At 38.6% G+C, this 25,240-nt stretch overlaps 1 protein-coding gene across 2 annotated transcripts in view; it reads left to right on the forward strand.

The window, feature by feature from the left end:
- Positions 1 to 1,202: 1,202 nt before the first annotated feature.
- The window catches only part of slc37a3 (solute carrier family 37 member 3), a 60,953-nt gene continuing 36,915 nt past the window's right edge, over positions 1,203 to 25,240 (forward strand). Inside the window, exons 1-5 of one of the 2 annotated variants that reach the window (XM_039760673.1) lie at positions 1,203 to 1,249; positions 14,453 to 14,585; positions 18,393 to 18,507; positions 22,104 to 22,196; positions 22,547 to 22,630. In XM_039760673.1, the coding sequence (XP_039616607.1) occupies positions 14,509 to 14,585; positions 18,393 to 18,507; positions 22,104 to 22,196; positions 22,547 to 22,630 (369 nt within the window). In that variant the 5' untranslated portion in view covers positions 1,203 to 1,249; positions 14,453 to 14,508. The remainder of the gene's footprint in view (positions 1,250 to 14,452; positions 14,586 to 18,392; positions 18,508 to 22,103; positions 22,197 to 22,546; positions 22,631 to 25,240) is intronic. The other variant, XM_039760674.1, reaches the window with a different exon arrangement.

Raw genomic sequence — 25,240 nt, forward strand, 5'->3', positions numbered from 1 at the left:
TGTCATTGCCAGAAGGTTTGCTGTGTCTCCCAGCACAGTCTAAAGGGAATGGAGGAGATTCCAGGAGACAGGCAGTTACTCTAGGAGAGCTGGACAGGGCCGTAAAAGGTCCTTAACCCATCAGCAGTACAGGTCATCTGACAGACATACAGACAGACAGATGTTGGATTTTATATATAGAGAGATTATGACAGACAAAAAACCCTCAACAAACACTAGAATGATTAAAAGGACAAGAAAACTTCTGACTTTACAGTTCCAGCCCCAGTGAGCTATTATGCAGGTGTATTGCTGTTGGTATAAAGGAGCCCTGTTAGCATTTCTTGACACAATTTTGCTGAATAATTAATTGGCTAAAATTCCTCAGAGTTAGTGCGTCAGAGAGAGGATGTGCGTGTTGCTCATAATGGCACTCAGTTTTGTTCCACTTCTTTACTTTGCTACTACCTCCAGCGGATCCACAGTATACTCACAGTACTCCTTATAACTGAGCTTGAAATTTTAATTAGTTTGTTGATTCAGTGGGCCTCTTGTACTTCCCATCACAGAATTGTAGAAAATGCAATGGATGTCACTATTATTATTATTATTAGCATTATTCATATTAAAGGAACACAGTCTTGTAAGAAAAATGAGCCTGCTCCACTCTTTCTTATGTAGTTCTTTATGCGTTACATGAACATTCCAAAGTACTTGTTGCCCCTGTGGAGTCTGTATGTTCTCACTATGTCTGCAAAGATTTTTAATTCGTTATTCCAGCTTTCCTCCCACATCTCAGAAACTTGAATATTAAATAAAATGAAGACTCTACATTGGGCTTAGTGACTGTATGTAAGAGACAGCCCATTGATATATCAATTGACTAGCACCCTGACCAGATCTGATTCCTTTCCAGTGCTTGATGCTTCCGAAACAAGCTGCAGGAACTCTAGTGTTATAATTGAGTTAAACAGAGCCATAACATGGATTGAGGAATATACGGTACATATAATAAAACCAACATTTTGTGTATTCTTTCACATAAATATGTCATATTATATGTTAAGCCATTTTTAAAGTGTTTTTCCCTTGTTTATGCTTAAGTTTTAATGCCATATCGTAAAGACGTGCATGTTAAGTTAATTGGAAATTTGGTTTTGTGTGACTGAGACTGTGTATGTGCATGAGCCCGCTATAAGAGACTACATTTCCCAAGCTACACTGCGAACAGTACCAGGAAGTGATGACTGAGGGTAGTTTATGATTTGAGGTAGGAGAAATTATTTTTAACTTAAATGTGTAGCTAATTTCAAATTTTTGTACGTTAGATATTTTCGCTATTAAATGTGTGTAATTTTAAATGCATACGTACTCTATAATTTCAGCTATAATGTATATACTTGTGAGTATGTTTACACTGAGCGAAGTTTAATTTTCTGGATTTTCTGTCATCGAAGTAAACTTTTAAAAATCGTATTCTGTGGTAAGGAAGTGTTGACAGCCTTTGTCAGCAAGCAGAGCAGTAACAGTGTCCGTAAATGGTACGACCGGAAGCGCCTTCCAATTAGAAACAGCTCAGAAGAAAGAGTATAGCCTGTCTATTGTGTTGAGTGTAAGGTTCGGTTCGGCCTCTGCGCCCCCACACCACGAATTAGCTTCGCGGGTGACCTCGTTGCGGACTCTGCGCACAGGACACCTAACCGGCTGATGTATCGTTGCCTGGCGGCTAATACGTCCTGAGGCGGTCACGCTTTAATTAATGGAAATGTAGATGTTACTGTTGTGAATCATTTTTCCGCTGCGAACGTTTTATATATTGAAAACGTCACGTTAATAGACAGAAACCGTAATAATGCTCATGTAAGGTGATTGTAAACCTTGTGAATTGCCTTCATGTAATCCCATTTGGAACTCAAAATTTGAGAATATTGATTGGTAAACTGTACGAATAATCCTAAATCTATATTTTCTAACACATAAGATAAAAAAAGAAGTCAGAAATTGTACATAAAATGTACCCTGTTGGCCAAATCTAAGCATGATCAAGATGAACTTTGTACGTTTTGTGCTAATGGAAAAGAAACGATCTCACATTTACTTGTTTTTATCCCCAAACGTTTTGGGTGGAAATTCAAAATTACGTTTCCGCATCTGTTAAGATTGTTAACTTTAAAGAAGTTGAACATGTGTTGTGGTATGTGAGGAGTAACGTATCTAAAGTAATGATATACATTATTAATTAGGTATTCTTGATTGGGTGATTTCTGAACAAAAAGGACCATTCGCTATCAATCAGCAGTAAGAGGCTAATTCCATTCCTCTGTCTGTCACACCCCTGTACATACAGCTAAATGGGCTAACGGTCTTCCTTTGTTTATTACATTTAAAATTGAACTTTAATTATTTAAATATTTAAAATGTAATTATTACTTTAATTATTTAAATTCATTAAATAAGGTGAAAAGGTATAAGACAAAGAGGAAAATCAAAATATGTAAAAAATTTAAGATTTAACATGGATGTCTCTGGTTGCTGATGGACTGTGTTGTATAAAGTCCCGTGGTTGTATGTTCTTTTGAGTAACAATAAAGAGTTACGCTCGTCTCCCGGATGTTGTGATCGATTTCACCGTTTGCTTTCAAAAAAATTTCACAGAATTATTTCATGTACACATGCTTGATATTGTGAAAACATTCATGCTTTGTAAAAATATTTTAAGAGGTGCATCTTTTTTTTTTTAAGAAAGTATAAGTAGCACTGACACTGTGGTGACTGTGGAGTGCAGTTAATTTTTGCAAAACAAAAAGCAAACAAACCTAACAAATATTCTAAAACCACTCTAGGTCAGGCTCAAAGAGTCCAACCTTGTCTGGCCATAAGTTCTTCACATTAGAATCTTCAATTGTGCAAATCCAAGCACACCACAAATGAGCAAGGGATTCGAACCCCAGAGGCTGGATCTGCAAGCAGCAACTTTAGCATCTGACAGCAAAATTCCTTTGAAGAAACCAGTGATTGGTGATTGAAAGCTGTGATTTTTCTGAATTCACCGTTTAAATGCTAAACCTCTGTTATTAATCATGCATAAATGAAATACTGTGAATATTGCAAACTAAGTATTTTCTTTGAAAAAACGAAAGCTCCTAGTTCACATTTTTCTGTAATTTACATGTGTGAAGAAGTCAATACTGTCCGAGTAGTTACAGTATATGGAGTATTAAGGAGGTACTGAGCGATTTGGAAACTGTAAAGGAGGAGTGCTGCTTAGATTAAATAGGCCGAAATGAAACAAAGTACAGGAACCAGATAACATTTCTCCTCAAATGCCTAAGAAAGTTAGTGAGTTGTGTATAAATATAAAACCTTTTGAACATCATGACACACGGGAAATTTCTGAGGACTGGAATCTAGCAAATGTGAGTCTAATATACAGTCATATGAAAAAGTTTGGGAACCCCTCTCAGCCTGCATAATAATTTACTCTACTTTCAACAAAAAAGATAACAGTGTTATGTGTTTCATTTCCTAGGAACATCTAAGTACTGTGGTGTTTTCTGAACAAAGATTTTTAGTGAAGCAGTATTTAGTTGTATGAAATTAAATCAAATGTTAAAAGCTGGCTGTGCAAAAATTTGGGTCCCCTTGTAATTTTGCGGATTTGAATGCATGTAACTGCTCAATACTGTACTGGTTACTTGAAACACCAAATTGGTTGAATTAGCTCGTTAAGCCTTGAACTTTATAGACAGGTGTGTCCAATCATGAGAAGGGGTCAGTTGCAAGTTGTGCTTCCCTTTGGCTCTCCTCTGAAGAGTGACAGCATGGGATCCTCAAAGCAACTCTCAAAAGATCTAAAAACAAAGATTGTTCAGTATCATGGTTTAGGGGAAGGCTACAAAAAGCTATCTCAGAGGTTTCAACTGTAAGGAATGTAATCAGGAAATGGAAGGCCACAGGCACAGTTGCTGTTAAACCCAGGTCTGGCAGGCCAAGAAAAATACAGGAGCGGCATATGTGCAGGATTGTGAGATTGGTTACAGACAACCCACAGATCACTTCCAAAGACCTGCAAGAACATCATGCTGCAGATGGTGTATCTGTACATCGTTCTACAATTCAGCGCAGTTTGCACAAAGAACATCTGTATGGCAGAGTGATGAGAAAGAAGCCCTTTCTGCACTCACGCCACAAACAGAGTCGCTTGTTGTATGCAAATACTCATTTAGACAAGCCAGATTAATTTTGGAACAAAGTACTTTGCACTGATGAGACAAAATATGAGTTATTTGGTCATAACAAAAAGCGCTTTGCATGGCGAAGAAGAACACCGCATTCCTAGAAAAACACCTGCTACCTACTATGAAATTTGGTGGAGGTTCCATCATGCTGTGGGGTTGTGTGGCTAGTTCAGGGACTGGGGCCCTTGTTAAAGTTGAGGGTTGGATGAATTCAACCCAATATCAAAAAATTCTTCAGGGTAATGTTCAAGCATCAGTCACAAAGTTGAAGTTGCTCAGGGGTTGGATATTCCAACAAGGTAATGACCCAAAACACAGTTTGAAATCTACAAAGGCATTCATGCAGAGAGAAGTACAATGTTCTGGAATGGCCGTCACAGTCCCCTGACTTGAATATCATCGAAAATCTATGGGGTGATTTGAAGCAGTCTGTCCATGCTCGGCAGCCATCAAATTTAACTGAACTGGAGAGATTTTTGTATGGAAGAATGGTCAAAAATACCTCCACCCTGAATCCAGACACTCATCAAAGGCTATAGGAGGTGTCTAGAGGCTGTTATATTTGCAAAAGGAGGCTCAATTAAATATTGATGTAATATCTTTTTGGGGTGCCCAAATTTATGCACCTCTCTGATTTTGTTATGATGCATATTGCATATTTTCTGTCAATCCAATAAACTTAATGTCACTGCTGCTGAAATACTACTGTTTCCATAAGGCATGTCATATATTAAAAGGAAGTTGCTACTTTGAAAGCTCAGCCAATGATAAACAAAAATTCAAAGAATTAAGAGGGTTTCCCAAACTTTTTCATATGACTATACAAAAAAGGTCATTGGGCCGATCCAAGTAAATATGGGCCAGTATGTTTGACATGCACCATGGGAAAACTATTAGAAGCAATCATTTAGGAAAAGATTGAGCATCACATGTCAAGAGTTGGTGTTTTTGTAAACGGCCTGGATTCAGACTGGAAGGTCACATTTCACAAATATGTTGGGAAAAATCTGATGAGGAAACAAACTTATATAACAAGAGGTGTATATGATAGTGTTTATCTTGATTTTCAGTAAAATTTGGTTTAGTCTTAAATAAGAGGCTGGTGATCCAACTAAAAGAAGTGGAAATTCAGGATGCAGTGTGTAGATTAGCTCTGGGCAAATATATCAATTTTCCAATTAATCATTATTTTTCGTTTAAATGATATAATATCAATTCTTAAAGTCTCAAGAACAATTTTACGAATCTCTATCCTGCTCAATTACTATATGAGGATTTTTGCTTATTTCTTCATTTTCGCCATCCAATCTAGTAGATGGCGCTAATGCGCTTGTTAAGGCTTTCTACACAAAACAGACTTTACTATTTCGTTTTAAAATAGTGTGTCCTCTTTAACTGAAATGAATGTCTTGGACACTTAAATCAGATGTGTGGACTTACTACAGATTCAAACGGGGCATTGGTAAAGAAAAACTGAATAGCAGCAAAGTTATATGTAATCTGTGCATCTCGGACGTTAATTATTGTTGTAACGCAACAAATTTGAGATATCACATATCCCTTATGTCATCCTGAAATGTTGTCTCAGTCGACATCTAAATGAGTAGAGCCTGAACAATCTGCACTGGAGAATACGTTTAGCTCCTAGCTTCTTTTTAATTTGCCCTGTGCTCAAAAAATAACAATCTATAGCAGTTTTTATCAGAAATTGGAATTTTCAAAGGAACCTGTGGTACAAAAGTGAGTGTGTGCTCAAAGCAGATGATTTGAAGTAGCTCCATAATATCAGTTATTAGTCACAATGGCCATTTGTTTTTCATTTATGTTTCATTCATTCAGTGCTGCTGTCAATAAGCAACAGCTCTAGACCCTCGTTTTGTAAAGCTTCCTTTTTGTCTGAGGACTGTCAGGGTACATTTTCAAGACTGATTAATGTGACTGCTATAAGTGAGCAACTGGAGATATGTGTAACTTGTACAATTATAGAAAGACATGAGTCTTCCCACTGTATCTTTAATGTCAACTAATTCAACATTATTTTAAATGTCCAATGGGGAATAGATTTGTCTGACAGTTTAGTTTAAAGGTGTCTATATTGAATAACATTTATTATTTAAGAAGCAATATTTCAATATTTGACCATGTTATAGTAATATTCACAAGATAATGTACATCTATGCATATAAAAGGGAAAGCCCTCACTGACTCCTCACTAATTCTCTCACTTTCCATATAGGTGGGAAGCTGAAATTTCGCATGCTCATTCCTTGCAGTGTACTTACAAAGGTTAGGTATGTTTCATGTCATATTGCAACACCCAAGGGGGGGGAAACGGATGTACCCCTAAACTGCATATATACATAGGGGAAACCCTTCCTCGCTATTTCTGCGACTTCTAATATACGTAAGAAGCCCCAATTTCCCATGCTCATCCAATACACTGTACTTACAGATGTTAAGTATGTTTCATTTCGTGCCGTGCCCCGTAACAAACTTTTGAAAATAACGTCTTGTTTTTGGTGGTTCTCACCATTATGCTGTAAGGAACTTTTCAAACTGACCTCTACTTTTGGCGGTTTCATTCCTTCCTGGTCCGGCATGGAATTACATGTATTCAAGCCCTTCTGTTGTCTCCTAATCACATGTGTGTGACAGGACCCCGCCCTCAGCCCAGACCCGTTGGGTTGGGCATCCTGCACCGAGAGGTCATGAATGTGTGAGAGAACATCGGCGCTGGTGTGGAGAGAACCTTTCCGATGAATGAGCAAGAACTTATAAGGTTGCAGATGAAGGAACCACCTAGTGACTTGAGGGTTGGACTCCATATGCAGGGCCATCCACTGTAAAGGTGCATGGTTCGTGACAAGTGTAAACTCCCAACCCAAGAGGTAGTACCTCAACTTTGTATTTGCCCACTTAATCGCCAGAGCCTCTCTTTCCACCACCGCATACCTGGTCTCCCGATCCAGCAGTTTCCGGCTCAGGAACATGACGGGGTGTTCAGCTCCATCAACGCTTTGGCTCAGCACTGCTCTTAGACCTGTGTCCGAAGCATCCGTCTGGAGGATAAAAGGAAGCGAAAAGTCAGGTGCTTTCAAAGCAGGTGCTGACTTCAGAGCCCTTTTTTAAGTTACTGAATGCAGCTTTCGTCATATTGGTCCATACCAACATGTTGGGAGCCCTCTTCTTTGTTAAATCACTCAAGGGCGCAACTCTCTCTGAAAAGCGTGGTACAAACCAGAAGTAATACCCGGCTAAACTAAGAAATGCTTGGACATGCTTGGTTCACGGATGGGACCGTTTCAAAATGGCATCTATTTTAGAGCACTGTGGCTTCACAGTACCATGACCCAATAGGTAGCCCAAGTATTTGGCTTCTTTCAACCCAAAAAAACATTTTTTTGGATTGATCCGAAGACCGGCTTCACCCAGCATCTGTAATACCGCTCAGACGTGCTGTAGGTGTTCCTTCCAGGTGCTGGAGTAGATGATCTCACTATACGTGTTATGGGGCTGGTGCACTTTATCCACCAGACACTGGAAAGTCACAGGAGCCCCGTGTAACCCGAATGGAAGAACACAATACTGCTAGTGCCCACTAGGGGTGCTAAACATAATCGTAACCTTCGCGGAGTCCGTTAAAGGAACCTGCCAGTACCCCTTGGTCATGTCAGATATTCTGCCTGTCCAGGCCTCTCAAGGAGGTCGTCCACTCGAGGCATAGGATAAGCATCAAATTGTGAGACCTGATAAAGTCGACGGAAGTCATTGCAAAACCTCCAACTTCCATCAGGCTTACTAACCAAGACTATTGGGCTGGACGAGGGACTATGACTTTCCTCTATGACTCCTAAGTCTAGCATGCACTTGATTTCAAGTTCCACTTCAGCTTTCTTTGCCTCGGGAAGATGATGGGGGCGCTTTCGGACTATAACCCCGGGTTTGGTCACAATGTCGTGGCTAATCAGAGAGGTCCTTCCTGGTTTTTAGTCTACCACCTCTGGGACAGACGAGATAACTGCTTCAAGCTCTCGCCTCTGTCGAGTATTCAGTTAAGTGTGTTGGTCTGAGCAAAGAATGAGTGGGACTGGCCGGAGGAGGGATCAGGGTCCCTTTTCTTCCACGGTTTCAGCAGATTCACATGATATATCCGCTCGCTTGGCCGACGATGGGGCCGTTTCACCAAATATTCGATGAGCCATTTCCTGTCCTTAACTTCGAATGGTCTCTGCCAATGGACAAGTAGTTTAGAATGGGAGGTGGGAACCATCACCATGACCCGATCCCCCAGTTGTAACTCCTGTAGCGTCGTGCCACGGTCATAATAGCGGGCCTGTGCTGCTTGCACCTCTTCCATGTGACTTTTTAATATGGGTTGAATTTTCTCAAATCTTATCGCCTAACTGTGCGATATATTCCAAAATATTAGTTGAGGGAAGACCCTCTCTTTCCCAACCTTCTTTTAAAATGTCCAATATGCCCCGTGGTTGTTGTTCATATAATAATTCAAAGGGTGAGAACCCCGTCAAGGCTTGTGGGACTTTCCTGTAGGCAAAGAGTACGAGGGGGAGAAGTTGACCCCAATTCCTTCCATCCCCGCTGACCATCTTGCAAAGCATCTGTTTGAGAGTTTGATTAAACCACTCCATTAGACCATCGGTTTGAGGATGATACACCGCGGTCTTTAAGTGCTTTATTTTAAGAATCTTGGCCATTTCCCTGAACATCTCCAAGGTAAACGGTGTCCCTTGGTCTGTAAGGACTTCTTTAGGAATGCCAACTCGTGCAAAGACCCCTACCAGTTCCCATGCGATGGCTTTAGAATTAGCTGAGCGCAACGGAACAGCTTCTGGATATCGGGTCACATAATCCACAAGGACTAATATATACTTATGTCCTCAGGCCGACGATTCCAGGGTCCCACTATATTGACTCCTGTTCTTTCGGACGGGACATCTATAAGGGAAGGGTAACAAGAGGAGCACGGTCCCTCCTAGGAATTTGCCGTAGCTGACACTCAGGACGAGAGATACAGAAGTGACAAACCTCCTCGTTAATTCCCAGTCAATAAAATCGGAGCTTGATACACTCTAATGTTTTCTCGGTGCCTAGGTGGCCTTCTAGGAGGTGGGCTTATGCTAACTCACAAACCTGCCGGCGGAAAGTTTGTGGGATTAGCAACAGCTTCCGCACCCCCTTGTGCTCATTGATCCAATATAATAAATCATTTTCAATAACAAAGTGGGACCCCTGTGGCATGGGCTGATGGGTGCGTTGGCCATTGACTAGTGTAACTGCATTCTTAGCAAATTTAAGGGAATCATCATTCCATTGTTCCCTTTTAAACGAGGCCAGTATTTGTCTAAATTGGAAGCTTAACTCTGAGAGAGGGTCTGGTCTGACCTCAAGGGGCGAGGAGTCCTCCTGCTCCACGTAGACGCGGACAGATGACGCAACACTCTGCGACGGTCCGGGAAGCTCCCCATCCTCCTCTTGGCCCTCCATATCTCTCTCTGCCGGCTAAGTACATGGTGTGGAGACAACCTGCGATGGAGAATTCCTATCTGTTACTAAGCCCAAATTCAGTTTAGTAGGGGTCAGTACTTCACCACTTTTACTATCAGATCAGTCCTGTTCGAGAATCACAGCGAAAGGTGGATTTGGGAGGACTGCTACGGTGATTTTTTTTTAACTGATCCTCCCTGGCTGATGAAACATCGGGCGGATTTATAGAACCAGATATCCGAGTGTACACAGGTTATACTGGTCTTTATTTTTATTCACTGTCGTGGTAGTACATACTGGCGATGAACAATTAAAATATTGCTGCCGGAATCAAAAAGGGCTTCCACTTTAAATCTGTTAACAATGACCTCTCCCATATGAGCCATTGACAAGGGGTTTAAAAGTGCACACAATCCACCCCCCTCTTTCCACTTACATTCTGCCTTGCTCCCAAGAGAGGGCCGCGCCCGCGGAATCAAGGATTCCGGTGCAAACTCTGGTTTATGCTGAGGGGGCAGATAAGGAGGAACATAATCTCCACAGCATCCGATAAAGGACCGTTCTGCTCTCCCAAATTGCGAGGCTGTCCTAGATGTTTCTATGAGCTCGATGAGCATGTTCACACTGGAAAAGTCTCCCCAGACCGGTTGGGTGAAATGATCTGCAAGATTACTGATTAATATAAAACAGGCTACCTTTTTCACTATTTGATAGGTGGAGCACTCAGAGGGCTTTAACCAATTTGCCACTGTTTCCCATAGAGCATCAAGCTGCTCTTGGGTAGACCGCTCAGGATCTAGCCTCCATGCTTGCAGTGACTTTACCTGCTGGTCTGGGGAATCCCCACTTTGCTCTGGGGCCTTGGCCCCCGTGGGGAGGACAGCTCTCTTCTCCGAGAGAACATAATAAGTCCCTGTCACTTCCCCCATAGAGACCAGCCCACATCTGTGTGTCCCATTGACACTCTCTCTATTTAATTTATGTGGCCTGGAATTAGTCAAAGGGAGTGGAGTCTGCACCGGTTCTTTCGGAAATCCGAGGCAAAACCCCCACCCAGAAGCTCGGCCCCACTACTCTCCCACCTGGTCATGATTCAGGTCTTGTCCCGTTTTCTTCTGGACTTTTATTATCCTGCCAACTACGCCACTGTAAGAAGAACGACCATAAGACATTGCGAAGGTTTGGGGCGGCCACCTGTATAATTTTTCACGACTGCAAAACTGATGCAAAAGCACAGATATCTCCACACAACAGAGTCCAAAACAGAACTGATCTATTATCGACAAGATGGCGGCTTTAAAGGCCAGTAAGGGAAGTGATGTCATCAGGACCGGAGCCGGAAGTGACATCATTGACTGCCCCAGAGCCGGGAAGGATTTCCCTAGAATGATCTGTAAGAGATCGAGAGAGAGAATTAGTGCACTTCGCCACCCCCGGTCCGCTGTGGAATTACATGTATTGAAGCCTAGTTGTCTCCTAAACACGCATGTGTGACTATATATCTATACATATAAAGGAGAGTTGGGATCCGAGAGACTGTGTTTGTGGAGGGATGGAGAGTTAAGGTGGTTGGGGGAGTCACGTGATCATCTCCCCTCCCATTTACGTCATTTCATTCACTTCATTTCGCTCCGAGCTGAGCTCCGTTGAGCTCCGCAGCTGACGCAGTCTTGCCGTTCTTTTTCCTTAGTGTTTAGGCCTCTCTCCTTTACTGATTTATATAAAGGAGAGTTGGGATCCGAGAGACTGTGTTTGTGGAGAGATTGAGAGTTAAGGCGGGTGGGGGAGTCATGTGATCATCTCCCCTCCCATTCACCTCATTTCATTCACTTCATTTCGCTCCGAGCTGAGCTCCGCAGCTGACACAGTCTTGCCGTTCTTTTTCCTTAGTGTTTAGTCCTCTCTCCTGTACTGATTTACTGTTTACTAGACACAGTACTTTCTGAATAGTATTTTTTCCTTTAGTGTTCCTACTTAGTGTTTCTTAGTGTTTAGTAGACGCGGTGTGCCGGTATTCCCGTTTTTCCCGTTTCTATTTTTTATGTAGCATATTCACAAATTAGTCATAGAGAAAATGTATATATTTTGGCTCCAGGAGGACAAACCAAAAATGTTGTATATAAAGAAGCTCTATAAGTTGCATGTAGATACATAATTATTCCAACTACAGCAACTGCAGCGAAGCGCACGAGGTCTGCTAGTATATAATATAATGAATAATTTTCAAAAGAGAATGATTTAAACGGCCTATAAATAATCAATTGAAGTAGTCAACTCTTCTAGAAATAAATGTATAAATTTAGTTTTTGTATCATGCAGCTATAAAATCCTTAAATTTTCTTATTTTTGTGAAGTGGGAAACAAATGGAAAATGTGTTTGTTTAAAGATATACAGGTTTCAAAGATAATACCAAAATTCCCTGCTGATTCAATATAATGAATACTTAGACCTGCTAAGTTAAAAGGTGACTTGATTTTGCTTTGGTCTGTTTCATTCACGCCAATTTAATAATATTCCTGTTTTTCTGTATTCAAACACAGTTCTATTCATCATTCAGATGTTCAACTCTGTAATAAAGAGCACAATAGGAGAAACATTGTTAGTCTGAAGAAAAGATATACTGTAGCTGAGTATCCATCCATCCATCTATTATCCAATCCGCTATATCCTAACTACAGAGTCACGCGGGTCTGCTGGAGCCAGTTCCAGCCGTATCCATAGCATAAAAGTTAAAACGGGTCTTGTGCCATATATTTCACAATGGTAGGAGGTAAAATATAAATCACATACAGTGCTCTCAATAATGTTTAGAACAAAGACACATTTTCATTTATTTACCCCTCTGCTTCACAGTTTATAATTACAAAATCAGTTTGTATGTGAATAAAGTGCACTTTGCATACATTTTAACGGTATTTGGATGCATGTCGGTTATACCATGTAGAAATTACAACAGTTTTTATATATGAAATACAGAGGCCATATTGCAAGATGCAAACCACTAGTTCGTCAACAAAAATAGGATGGCCAGATTAGTCTGTCATTTTCTAACCCACTTAGCCCTGAACAGAGTCATGGGGGGTGCTGGAGCTATCCCATTTGACATAGGGCACAAGGCAGGAACAAGCTTGGACAGGGCACCACCCCATCGCAAGGTATGGCCAGATTACGGTTTAAGAAAAAGAACTTAAAAGAGCCTGCAATAATTTGGAACAAGATCTTGTGGAGAGACAGAACAAGGAGATGAAAAGCAACTGCCCAAGATCCAAATCATACCACCTCATCTGTTAAATGTTGTGGTAGGATTGTTAGGGCTGCTACGGGTACTGGCACACTTACTTTCATTGAAGATGGAACATAACAGTTTTTCAAAGCTAAAAAAACAGAAAATACTCGAATGGCCAAGCCAGTCACCTGATTTAAACCCAATTGAGCATGCCTTCCATATGCTGAAGAGAAAACTGAAGAGGACAAGTCTGTGAAACATGGAGGAGCTGAAAATGGCTGCCTTGGAGGCTTGGAAGAAGATCATCAGAGAAGATACTGAGCACCTGTTGATGTCTATGAATTTCAAACTTCTAGCAGTTACTGCATGTAAAGGTTATGCAACAAAACACTGCCTATGACTGCTATAATATACTGATCATTTTTATGTCCCAAACATAATGCTGCCATGAAATGGGGGCGGGGGGGAGGGGGGATGACATATAGAGAAAGTGTTGTCATTTCTAATGTATACAATCCCCTAAATGAAAGACTGCAATGTGTTCTTTAATCACGTCTGAATTTTTAAATTCGTAATTTTGAACTGTGGAGCAGTTAAATCAAGGGAAAATTTGTCTTTGCCCCAAACATTATGGAGGACTCTGTATGCTACTACCGGTCCACATAAAAATCAGCCTTTTCCTGGATTAGTATTTTATCTCGGCGCAAACTGACTAGTTTGTTCAATATGTAAATTTTATTTGCTTAATTTTATTCTGTAGAACTAGCAACTGGTGTTGGTCATTTATTTTATTGTGACCAATGTGAACTATATCCACTGGATCTCCATGAGGCTAACTTATGTTTAGTCCTCCCTGTCTCCCTAGAGTCACTGCTCTTCTTCTCAGGAGCCCATAGTGACCATATGCTTCTGAGTTTGTGTTCAGAACATTTGTGCAGTATGGACAATATTTTTTCTCTGTTCATTGATTCTCTGTCTGTAATCCTGCTGCTTGTGCTTCTTTGAATTAGTCTTCATCTGTGCTAATTCGTTGCTATAAGTCTTATATCAGGGCTTCCAGTGTTCTCATTAATAGAACTATTAATTTTGGCAATGCTTAAGTCTTGGAAAACAATGCAAAAAGGAAATTATTGGTTCAGTGGCCTTTTTTACTGTGTAATTGAGTAATTCTTTTTTCATTTGAATTATACTTTGCTGTCTCTGTTTGAGGTCAGGTTTTACACAGCAGATGTACTTCTTGTCTTTTTAATTAGAGTTTTATTTATTCAATTTGTCAGTCACTCACCACTCCTGGATCATAATCTATACTTGGCCAAATGATCTAAATTACGGTATTAAAATTACATTTAAAGATGTGACTTATAGTTGGTTCAGTAATATAGTACAGTGACATGATACATGGAAAAAATGTTTTAATAAATTATACAAACATTTACATGTCTTCCTTCTTTATGTGTATATTTTGGTGATTATTATTCAATGTTCATGTGATTTTACTTGCAGGTCACTGTTTTGCATTAAAGTTGATCATGCAGTGGACATTCATCTAACTCCTTGTGATGGCACTCACATTACCCAGACACCTGACCCATTATACCCAGCACCATCTTTTTGTATTTCTACTGACATTCTTTAGGTAACATTTAAGTCTGTATAATTAGCAATGTTGCCAGATAAATCATAATCCTGTTAATAGAATGGTATTATTTCTCGTTGTGACTTACATTGGATTCCAGAAAGTCCCATAAGTTTACAATACGTTTTCCTTATTATAAAGTAATTTTTGAATACAATTAATATTATGTTAGCATTTAATTTTGGGTAATATCATTTCTTAAAGGAAACTTGCTTGAATGACTCATTCTCACTAACTTCTGTAATTCACCAGCTTGTTAAGAAAACCATGTAAAATCTATCAATGATTTCTGAAAACACTTATAATTGTATAATTTCGGAGAATTGTTTAATTTAAGTTATCTTAAATCTTTCTGTAAGACAAATTTAATATTAAGAGTGTTAGCTAGTGAAGTTTAAACTGCAAACAATGAAGAAAATATCTTTTAAGCTATTAATCCTTCTTCATATACTATGCATTACCCTGCTACTTTAGTAAGTACATCTGTTAAGCAAATATTTAGTCTTAATCCTGGAACTGACAGTAATTACAAAAATCTGATTTTACTCTGCTAACAGTAATTGCATTTGACATAGTTACTACTTATTCAGCAGATCTAAACTTGCCAAGGCACAAATTATTTTCACATAACCCAGGTATAAATACAAGGCCAGAACCTACTGAATTTGGGTCTCCATGTCATAAATGTAAATATAAAAATTTGTCAACATCATTTGTTGACACCATGTGTTTTTAGGGTTGTAAAAAAGGGGCACTCAATCAAAATTATTAATCAAAAGACTTACCTGGGAGTTTAAAATGATGTTTGTAAGTATTCTAATAACCATTATTAATCCATAATACCTTACATTTGTGTGTCCTCTTTTGTATTCACAGAGACCATTGAAGACTAGATTATTTCTAATTAAGCCAATATAATTTTATCCCGGGCCATTATCCTATGAATGAGTCATTTAATTGAATCACTAAATGCAGCAGGCTGAATCTGGCTAGTGATGCTTTGGCACTAATTTACTATCTCTCTATTATAAAAAAAAAATCCTGGAAAGGAAAAGCAGGGTGACAAGATGTGATCTTGTCGGAAGTTCTCGGAAGACACTTAAAAAACCCACAAGATGCAAACAATATCAAATAAGAGCATGGCCAGCAAAACACTCAGTCGTGTAAAGGCACGCACAGATCCTGTGCTCTCAGCACATATAAAGCGTATAAGGACAATACAACGTAAATAAAACGTCAACGACTAAGCAAAGAAAAATGAGCAGCGTGAAGAAAAGAAACCCAAAAGCGTTGGAGAGAAAAAAAGGCAGATAAGGGATTATGAAAGCAGTGGAATTCGAAAGTCTCAAACAAACGATGGCGTGATACACATGCAGAGAAGGGTAAAGAATATGAAAGCAGTAAAATTCAAAAGTATTGTAACGTCCCAGCCAGTTTGAAGCCTTTTTTTGTTTTAAGTGACTGTTAGGTCCGATTGAGGGAGGGCAGAGTACAGCACAGAAGACTGATAGCAGGGTATTGATTGATTGGGCGAGACTCGGGGGATGAGGGGTTGGAGAGGGTGCCAGAAAGTTGTGTTTAGGGTTATGAAGTCTGCAATTGTTCAAGTAAAACTTTTGTGACACTTTATTACGTCAGTTGCTACAGTATAAAAAAGAGATAGTAAAGATCACATTAGCGCAAACAAAACAAAATTAATCATCAGGACCAGGTGTAATTGAAAAAATAGCAGGACAAAGCGAGGTCAGAAATAAAAGGCAAACAGCAGAAAACAAAGTGTTTTCGCCTTCACATCATTCATTGCATAAAAACGTAGATTTACACAATAATGGACAATACGCTCTGAGAATATGTGGTCCCGCAACAGTTAAACCAACGACAAGTTTAATTTCAAAGAAAACACAATTCGGTCAGGTGTATATTTATGATCACGGAGAAGCGATGCAAATTTTAACAGGCGACAAGAAAGGTAATGTATATATTCCGCGAATAACATTAGACACCAAAGGAGATCTTGATATGCCATTCGTATTAAAATGTTTACGGTTTCCCGTGAGAATAGCTTTTGCTATGACAATTAACAAATCACAGGGACAAACATTAGAAAAAGTCTGATTATTTATTAGAGAAACAGAAACAATATTCACACAAAGGCAGTTATACATTGCGTTGTCACAATGTGTCTCCAAAAACGGAATCAAAATTCAATGCGATCTTGAAGAAAAGGTAATTCCAAATATTGCTTTTAATGAAGCTTTAAAGTAAAAGTGCAAATAATGAAATTGAAACAATTCCAAAGAAAAAAAAACCTTTTAAAATTGTATATCCGATTAACCAAACACAGGAGTTGGCGAGCGAAGCGAGCAGGGAACAGAGCCCCCTAGTTGTAGATATTATTTTCTGTTTAGCTGCTAAACATTGAGCTGAAAAATTTCATAAGTAATTAAAGTAATGTGTAATATAATAATACTAACATTTTTGTTTTGTACTGTTTAGAAGTAAACGTTATACAACTTTGTGTTACTTTATACAAATTTTCCAATGTGCCACGTTATAATAATTGCTCATTTATTTCAGCCATGCAGTCTCTTTCTCTCCTCTGTATCATCATTTCTTTCTGTGCCATTTCAAATACTTTCTTTGATTTCTTGAGTAAGTTTTATTTAGTGTAGTACTAGGCTATATGAATCCTTTTGTGAAAGACCAGTTGAGCCCTACGGCAGTTTGCCTATAGGGCAAAGATTAGAATGAAAGATGCAATTATCAATCTGCTGCACAGAGCTTATTCCTGTCTGGACAAAGCTGGCAGCTCTGTGAGGATTATGTTTTTTGGGATGCACCTTTTGACATGCAGGAGATAGCAACAAAGGAGAGAATTAAGACAAAACTGATGGCCATTATGAACAATGCTGCCCATCCTCTCTAAGCCAACAAATTATTCAGACGTATGCCAAGAAACGCTACTGGGGCTGCATTATACCAACAGCAATGCACCTTTATGGTGATTCACAGTAGCTGTGACTGCTGTTTTTATCTTTAGCCAAGTTAGAAGCTTTCTTTCATTTTATTAATTCTGATATTTATTGGGGTGGGGATTGTTGTTTGCTAAAATATTTATTGATCTTCTGTAGAAAAGCTGAATTTCCCCCTTGAGACAAATAAAGTACTATCTATCTGTCTATCTATCTAGCTATGCAATGTTAGCGGTTTCCATCTATAATTAATTAGCAGACAAATATCAAGGAAACAAAAGGCTATGGGCTGTTTGCCTAAACTAAAGCAGAGTTGTGATTGATTGAATTATTAAGTACAATATATATTGTCAAACAATGTTATCACATTCTGCATTGGAAGAAATGCTAAGAGAGCAGGTGTAGTCTAAAATAGCTTATGAACTACTGAGAACATAAACTTTTGGATATCATGACCTCTCTCAATCAATCTGTTATTCTAAATTTTTATCTAAAGTTGATTAGAGAAATCTTGGACTGTAACTGAAGTAACAAAATATAGTATGCCTAGATGTATGTAACAGTACAAGTACTACTACTACTATTACTACTTCTACTACTACTGCCTGTTTACAGAATTTATAGACTATTTTTATACAATGTAATGCTATGACAGGAAATGTGATGTCTTGCACAGACTGAATGTTTGTATTTCTGTCCTAATACTGTATAACACTCAGAAATATGTTTTTGTTACTCCTCAAATAGTTACTTTTTGAGTTTTCACTGTAATTCTAACTATATTTTTTAAATGTTGTGAGTTTTTTGTATATATTTTTGCTTTCTCTTTCATTAGTTATGCTTTGCTTCATGCGTCTCGAAAGACATTCAGCAATGTCAAAGTCAGTATTTCTGCCCAGTGGACTCCTTCATATCAAAATGTCAGTATGTACTTCCTGGTACCTGAAGAGGTAATTTTTTTTTTTCAATTTACTTAGGAAAAACAAACATATATTTTGACAACATAGCTCTTTAATAAACTGTTATCAATTAATGTAATGTAGAATGTAAAAATCATCAATGTTGTTTATCATTCACAAGTAACTCCAACAAAAATAGGCAGTATGTTTATGTAACTTTGAATGTGGTGAACAGTGCAGCATTAAGTTCCATTGGTGTCTCACAGATCCAGTAGCATGGGCAGGCTTCTTTGTCCATCTCGTACTGTCCATTGCAAAGTATGCACATTTCTCTATTCCTGTCCCCTCAAAAAAACAGATAACGTTTGGCTTTAAGCTAATTCCTTGTCAGCAAAGCGTACATGTATACAATATGTGAATGTACTATGATACTGCTGTATCCTGATGGTATCAGTTCCTGCCGTGTGTGATGCTGCCAGGAAAAGTACCATTCAATCCTGAAATAGTGAAAGTGAGAACTGGAAATGACTAAATACAATGCTTTTGCATAAAGGGAAAACTTAATGACAAACTAATTTTAAATTAACTCTCAAGAGTGATCTACCTCAGTAGTATAGTACTGTACTTATATAATTTGATGTTTTCGACTAATCACTAGAGTAGTCTACTTGATCTTTTCAGATTCTACTGTATATTTGTGTGCTTGAAGTGCTAAATTGTAAAAAAAGTAATATAAAATTACTGCTTTATTCAGTTTAAACTTTACTAGCCTCAGCAAGTAAAAACACTGATCAGCCGTTGGTTCTTTAACCTATCTCAAAAAGCATTACTATTCTGTGCAGGCACTTATTTCCCCATTTATTTGTTTTTAACCTTAATAGTGTAGATATCTATACAACCCTCAGGTTGCTAAGCAATGCGGCTTTAACTAGTAAGTTAAAAACCTGGGGGCTCATGTAGAAACGGTGCGTACGCACAAAAATGTTGCGTACGAACGTTTCCACGCTCAAATCGCGATGTATAAAACGTAAAGTTGGCGTAAAGCCATGCACATTTCCACGGTACGTCATACCCTGGCTTACGCAAGTTCTCTGCTCGGTTTTGCAGACTTGCGGCACCCAGCGTCAGAGCAGTGCTACTGTTCCTGTGTGGTTTCCCTTTCTTTTTCAGATCTACATCCCTGACGCGGCTTTATAAATACACTGAAATTAACCCATATTGTTTATTAGTTTAATGCATCTGATTGTAATTAACCAGTAAAAATACAATGGTTCACGGAATGGTAAAACTATTCTAAGTACATTAGTTGCTTTAGCGTGGTTACTCTCCCTGCACCTTCTTCTTCTTCTTTCAGCTGCTTCCGTTGCCACAGCGGATCGTCTTTTTCCATATTACTCTCACTGCACTGTTGTATTTATATCACTGTATCTGAGTGGGGAATCAAAGATCTATAGAAGCTGAGAAAGAGAAATATCGGTATACAGCATCAAGCACATGCTGCCTAAGCCTTGCTGTCTATTGAACTGCACTCATACAGCAAACGTTTCAAAGCCTTTCCTATACGGACCTCGCGGTTCAGAAACAGTTTCATCCCATGAACTATATATGTACTCAATCAGTCCATCAAATGCTCCTTGTAGAACTGTTTTTACTTATATGTACAATTACCTCACTGTAAACTTGCACAACAGTTATAATATTGCACAACCTGAGCCACTTTATAAAGCGCGTATTTACATTTGATGATGATATCATTTTAAGATGAAATGCAGCAAAATATGTAATTAAATTATACAGATAAAACTTTAACTTCATTTAAATAATCTATATTGTTAATAATCAAACATGCCAGGACACGGTGCCGCAGCGCTAGGTAGGAGCTGGCACTTCGTTCATGGATTGTTCCTGCCTCACGCTGTATTCTTGATTGTGCTAGCACGACACTGGAAGGGTAGAGGGATATAATAATTAAACACGTACTACGAAGATATTTCAACGTTCCTTAAAAGTTTTGAAGAATCGGCGTTCTAAGCTTACAGATGGCTTAAGATCTCTTACAGAGCTGATTGTGTGGTGATTGGGTATTTGGAGAAAGAAAAGTAAGGACAGGAATTGGAGGATAGTACGTTTGAAAGAGACAGTGCTGCTACAATAAAGTATTTCATCGAAGGTTGCGCATGGCGCAGCAAGCATCTTGTGTGAGACATGAACAATCAATGCGCAACCGCGTTCCCTTGTTTAATAACATGATTTAACTCCTATCATCATGAAAATGATATCACGTATACATCTCAGTGTTTTAATTATTCTGTAATATCACGAATGTAATGGATTTTGTGTCCTGTCGGAGGAAGAGAAAGCCCGGAAGCACGCAGTGATTCACACACACAGAGTACATAGAAGATCAAATACAAAATAAAGCATTTAACGTGCTACTTTAGTTACGATGGAATTTGAGAAACTAGTAAATTAAACGATTTTAAGATGAAGTTTATGATATTCTACTTTAATGGCAAAATAAACTACATGATTAAAGTGGAAATGTCAAGATTAAAGTTGACATTTCGTGTTTTTTTTCCCCCACTGTATGCTTATTTTTTTTTGTCTGTACCCTAATAAGCTTTCATATGACACTCAGACGGTGGATTACGACTCGCCTTTTCACGGTGACTTTGATATCTGACAACTTTTTTATTTCGGGCACTGTGCGACTTTGTGAACTTGAGCTTTTGAGTTTCTCTGACTCTCTGTCATTCGATCAACTTCCTTTTGTTTATTATATCACTGTTTAAACCAACAAATAGTATGTTTTTCCTTGCCTCCACTTGGTATTCTCTGAAATTCTTCTATTTTCCCCTGTGCTTTTCCCATTGTCTTTTCACAGAAGGCTGAGCTTAAGGGCTGTTTATATTGATTTGCATATTCAAAGAGGCGTAATACTGGGAGAAGCTGGGGCGGGACAGCAGGTGCTTGCACATGCGTTACTTTTCACGCTGACCGGAATTTATGTAGCGGAAGAACGTGGAAGTTTGTGTACGCACAGATTTATGCATCTGGATGTTTCTGTGCGTACACACATTTCCGCCTTTGTGCTTATGCCATGACCAGTCCCTTGGTCACTTGATAAATTGGTTTTGCTCTCATGTTAAAGAGAATTTTTTTTATATTAATTCCATTGAAGGATTAAAAAACTACATATGACAAAACACAATAAAGTGATCCAGTGATGTATTCTAATTCTTTCACTAGTTCGCAAGTGTCTGATGTTTGTTATTGCAGCTTTTGATACATAGTGATTTTAACTAGTTTATGGGACACCATTCCATTTTAGCGGACACTCCTATACCTCACCACACTCCCTCATACAGGGCTAGATAAGAGTTTACAATCAACTTAATGCACATGTTTTTGGGAACTGGAGTGCCTGGAGAAACCAACAAGGGCAACTGTTGAGACTCCATGAAGGCTGTAGTTAGAGTTTTGAGGCCAGGTTAATGGAGCTGTGTATCAACAGTATTAATCACTGCACATCCATACTGCCCTGACTAGACATATTTTTATTTTCGTCTAAAATACTGTTTTTAGTTTTATATCTGTTAAATAATGTCACAAATATAATTTTCATTAAACTATTTTATCATTGCAAGGTATGGAGTAAGAATCAATTGTTTTCAGATCTTAAAGAAGCCACTGTCTTTCTGGGAGTTTTAGACACAATCTTCCTATTTTCATATGCTGTGGTAAGTGCTAATAATCAAAAATATTTGTTTTTTCTTCTCTAAAAAATGTTTGATCTGGATAGATGTTGAAGATTGCTTATATCATCTTGTGCAGGTTCTTGTCCTGGAAAGCAATATAATACCAAAAGTTAAATATATTTTAAAATTCAGTCATTATTTTATCTCTGTAACAAAAGGTACGTAAATGCAATCTTTGGGTCAGTATGCCTAAGCAAAACATATTAGTGTCAACAAAGTGTTTCTGAAAGCTTTTAAGTTTTAACTTTATACATCTCAGTAGTGCAAGAGGAAAGTGATGAGATGAATAATAAAATAATATTAAGACTAAATGTGTGGTTTGATTCTTGCAGGGCCTTTACATTAGTGGAATTGTTGGAGATCGCTTTAGTCTGAGATATGTTCTCTCCTTTGGATTATGTTGTTCAGCAGTTGTGGTGAGTTTAAAATAAGTCAAAATGATTCACAGTTAAATTTTGATCTTCTTTTTGATCTTCTTCTTTTTGATATCTCAGTTCCAAGAAGTTTCTGACACAAGGGAAACAGAATTAGCAATTCATACTTTGGCAACAAGTACACTGTATGGAAAAAAGTTTGTCGTCACCTGACCATCACACCAATATGAACTTATTGGACATCCTATTCCAAAACAATGGGCATTAATGCAGAGCTATCCCAACTGAAGCAAATGTAACCAAAGCAAAGGCTAGCATGTGAAGATGTTTGGTGAAGCAATGTTGAATGACTTCCAAGTGGACTCATAGAGTTTCTGGAAAATTATTTGATGACTTTAGTTAGTTGGAACTTTACATAGGTCGTTCTCTGCCAGGGATGGAAAATATTGACCTCAGCTAGGTATATCATCGAGGATAACTTTGCGAAACTCTAATTTGGTGGCAGTGCTAGAAGGATTGTTTAGGATTGGGCCCATTTCTGTGGTTGAGATCACTGTATCGATTAAAAATAGACCGCACAATTAGATGGTTCCACGTGAAAGCAAAGTCAAGGAGAGCACCTTGAGACTATAACACTGGAGTGGTGGGCTCCATTTTTAAAAATAGGTATAAGAAGTTTTGCTCCATTTGCTAACAAATCACAAAAAATACTTCCCCTCGTTGAGATATTGGAATATAGACTCCAGGATCCAGGAGGAACATCCTAGTCATAGAACAGTAAATCACTTTTTTTCAAAATTATGAGGTTGCGTGGGAGTGTGCCATTTCTAATTATTTGTGCTTTGGAAGATTTAACTGTGCACAATATGGTATCTTGTGGGAGGAAAAAGAAGATTTTGGTGTTCTAGGGCCATTTTTGTAAGCCATTTACTTTTTGGTTTTTTTTTTGAGGAAGAGTTGTGATTGTATATTTTTGGGCCATAAGTTGAATAACTTTAAGGATGTGTGTTTGTTATTTGCATGGACAATAAATCAAGGAACAGCAAAAGCTTGAAGGGTATTCAGTTTGGAAGGCTATCCCTAGTGTTTGTGGAGGATGATGTCCTCTTGGCCTGATTATAGTGTGTTCACTATTGTGCACTGGTCTGCAAATTTTTGTGATGTAGTTAAAATGAAAATTAGCACCTTTAAATGTGAGGTCATGGGACTTCTGTGAAAGAATGGCTTGTGCTGTTCAGGTTAAGGGGAAGCAGCTTTCTCTGGAGGAGGAATTCACACACCTCAGATATTTTTTAGGAATGGTAGTAGAGCTGATCATGACATTGGACCTGCATATTGATGTAGAGGTAGAATTCTTTTAAACATTTTATGTGGTGAACAGTCAACTAAGTAGATAGAGACAGCTTTCCTTTCAGTGTACATCTACATATTCTGTGGTGGGCTGGCACCCTGCCCAGGGTTTGTTTACTGCTTTGTGCCCTGTGTTGGCTGGGATTGGCTCCAGCAGAACCCCATGACCCTGTAGCTAGGATATAGCGGGTTGGATGATGGATGGATCTATATCTTCATCTATGGACGTGTGCTTTCAGTAGCAGCAGGAATTTTCAAGTACATTTACATTTGTTCAATTATCAGATGCATTTCCAAAGTGAATTAAAAAAAGAGAACAGCATAATTGAGTAACATCAGCCTTGAGACTGTTTTTTTGAAACAAGTCTTACAGAACAAGGATACAAAAGTGGCCATCATAAATGAAGAGCTGAACCTCACAAATAACAACATAAGACTAGTTGCTCTTGTCTTAGCTAATAAGAACCTAGAGTCAAATCAATTATCAATTCAATAGATATTCACTGAACATGAGATTTTTCAAATGCTTTTTAAATTCAGTAAGAGAGTTGGCAGTGTGGATGGAGGTGGGTAGCTTTTGTCACCAGCTAGGAGATGCACGCGAAAAAAGTCTGGATTGAGATATCATGTCATGTCATGTAGAGATGGTGTCACCAGGCTCTGTTCATTAGCAGGTCTGAGTGGCTGAAAAGGAGCATAGGACCTCATGTGTGTCTCCAGATACGTAGGTGCTGACCTATTGTCTATTTCATACGCAGTCATCAAGGATTTGAACTTGATGTTTCTGCATCAGGGAGCTAATGTAGTGACATGAAAGGATGAATGACATGCGCCCAACTCTGCTTGTTCAAGATAAGGTGTGCCACTACATTTGGAATCATCTGCAGTGGCTTGAACTGCATTCGGGTACCACATTGCAGGAATAATTGGCCAAAATGTGATTGCTGCCCAGAGTGTGTTTACTTCCTTTGTAGAATTGTTGATTCTCCATATCAAAAGGAGTCAAATGGAGTAGTTTATTCAGTAAAGATCCCTTGGCACCTCCAATGAAAAGTGTGTTGTGCACAGGCTTAAAGTAAATACTGTAAATACAACTTAAGTAATCTATTTGGCATTTTGTAATAAATTTTCAAGCTGCTTGGCCCCATGCTACTTTAATAATTTATTAATTCCAAGTTTAATTAGGCTTTTATTTGCCTGTTTCTGTACTTTGACTGCACTAAGGCTGAAAATGCTAAATGACCATTGCAACTATTTTTTGTTTTATAAAATACTAGCAAAATACCCGCGCTTCGCAGCGGA

Source organism: Polypterus senegalus, chromosome 8, assembly GCF_016835505.1.
Source record: "Polypterus senegalus isolate Bchr_013 chromosome 8, ASM1683550v1, whole genome shotgun sequence".
Lineage (NCBI taxonomy): Eukaryota > Metazoa > Chordata > Cladistia > Polypteriformes > Polypteridae > Polypterus > Polypterus senegalus.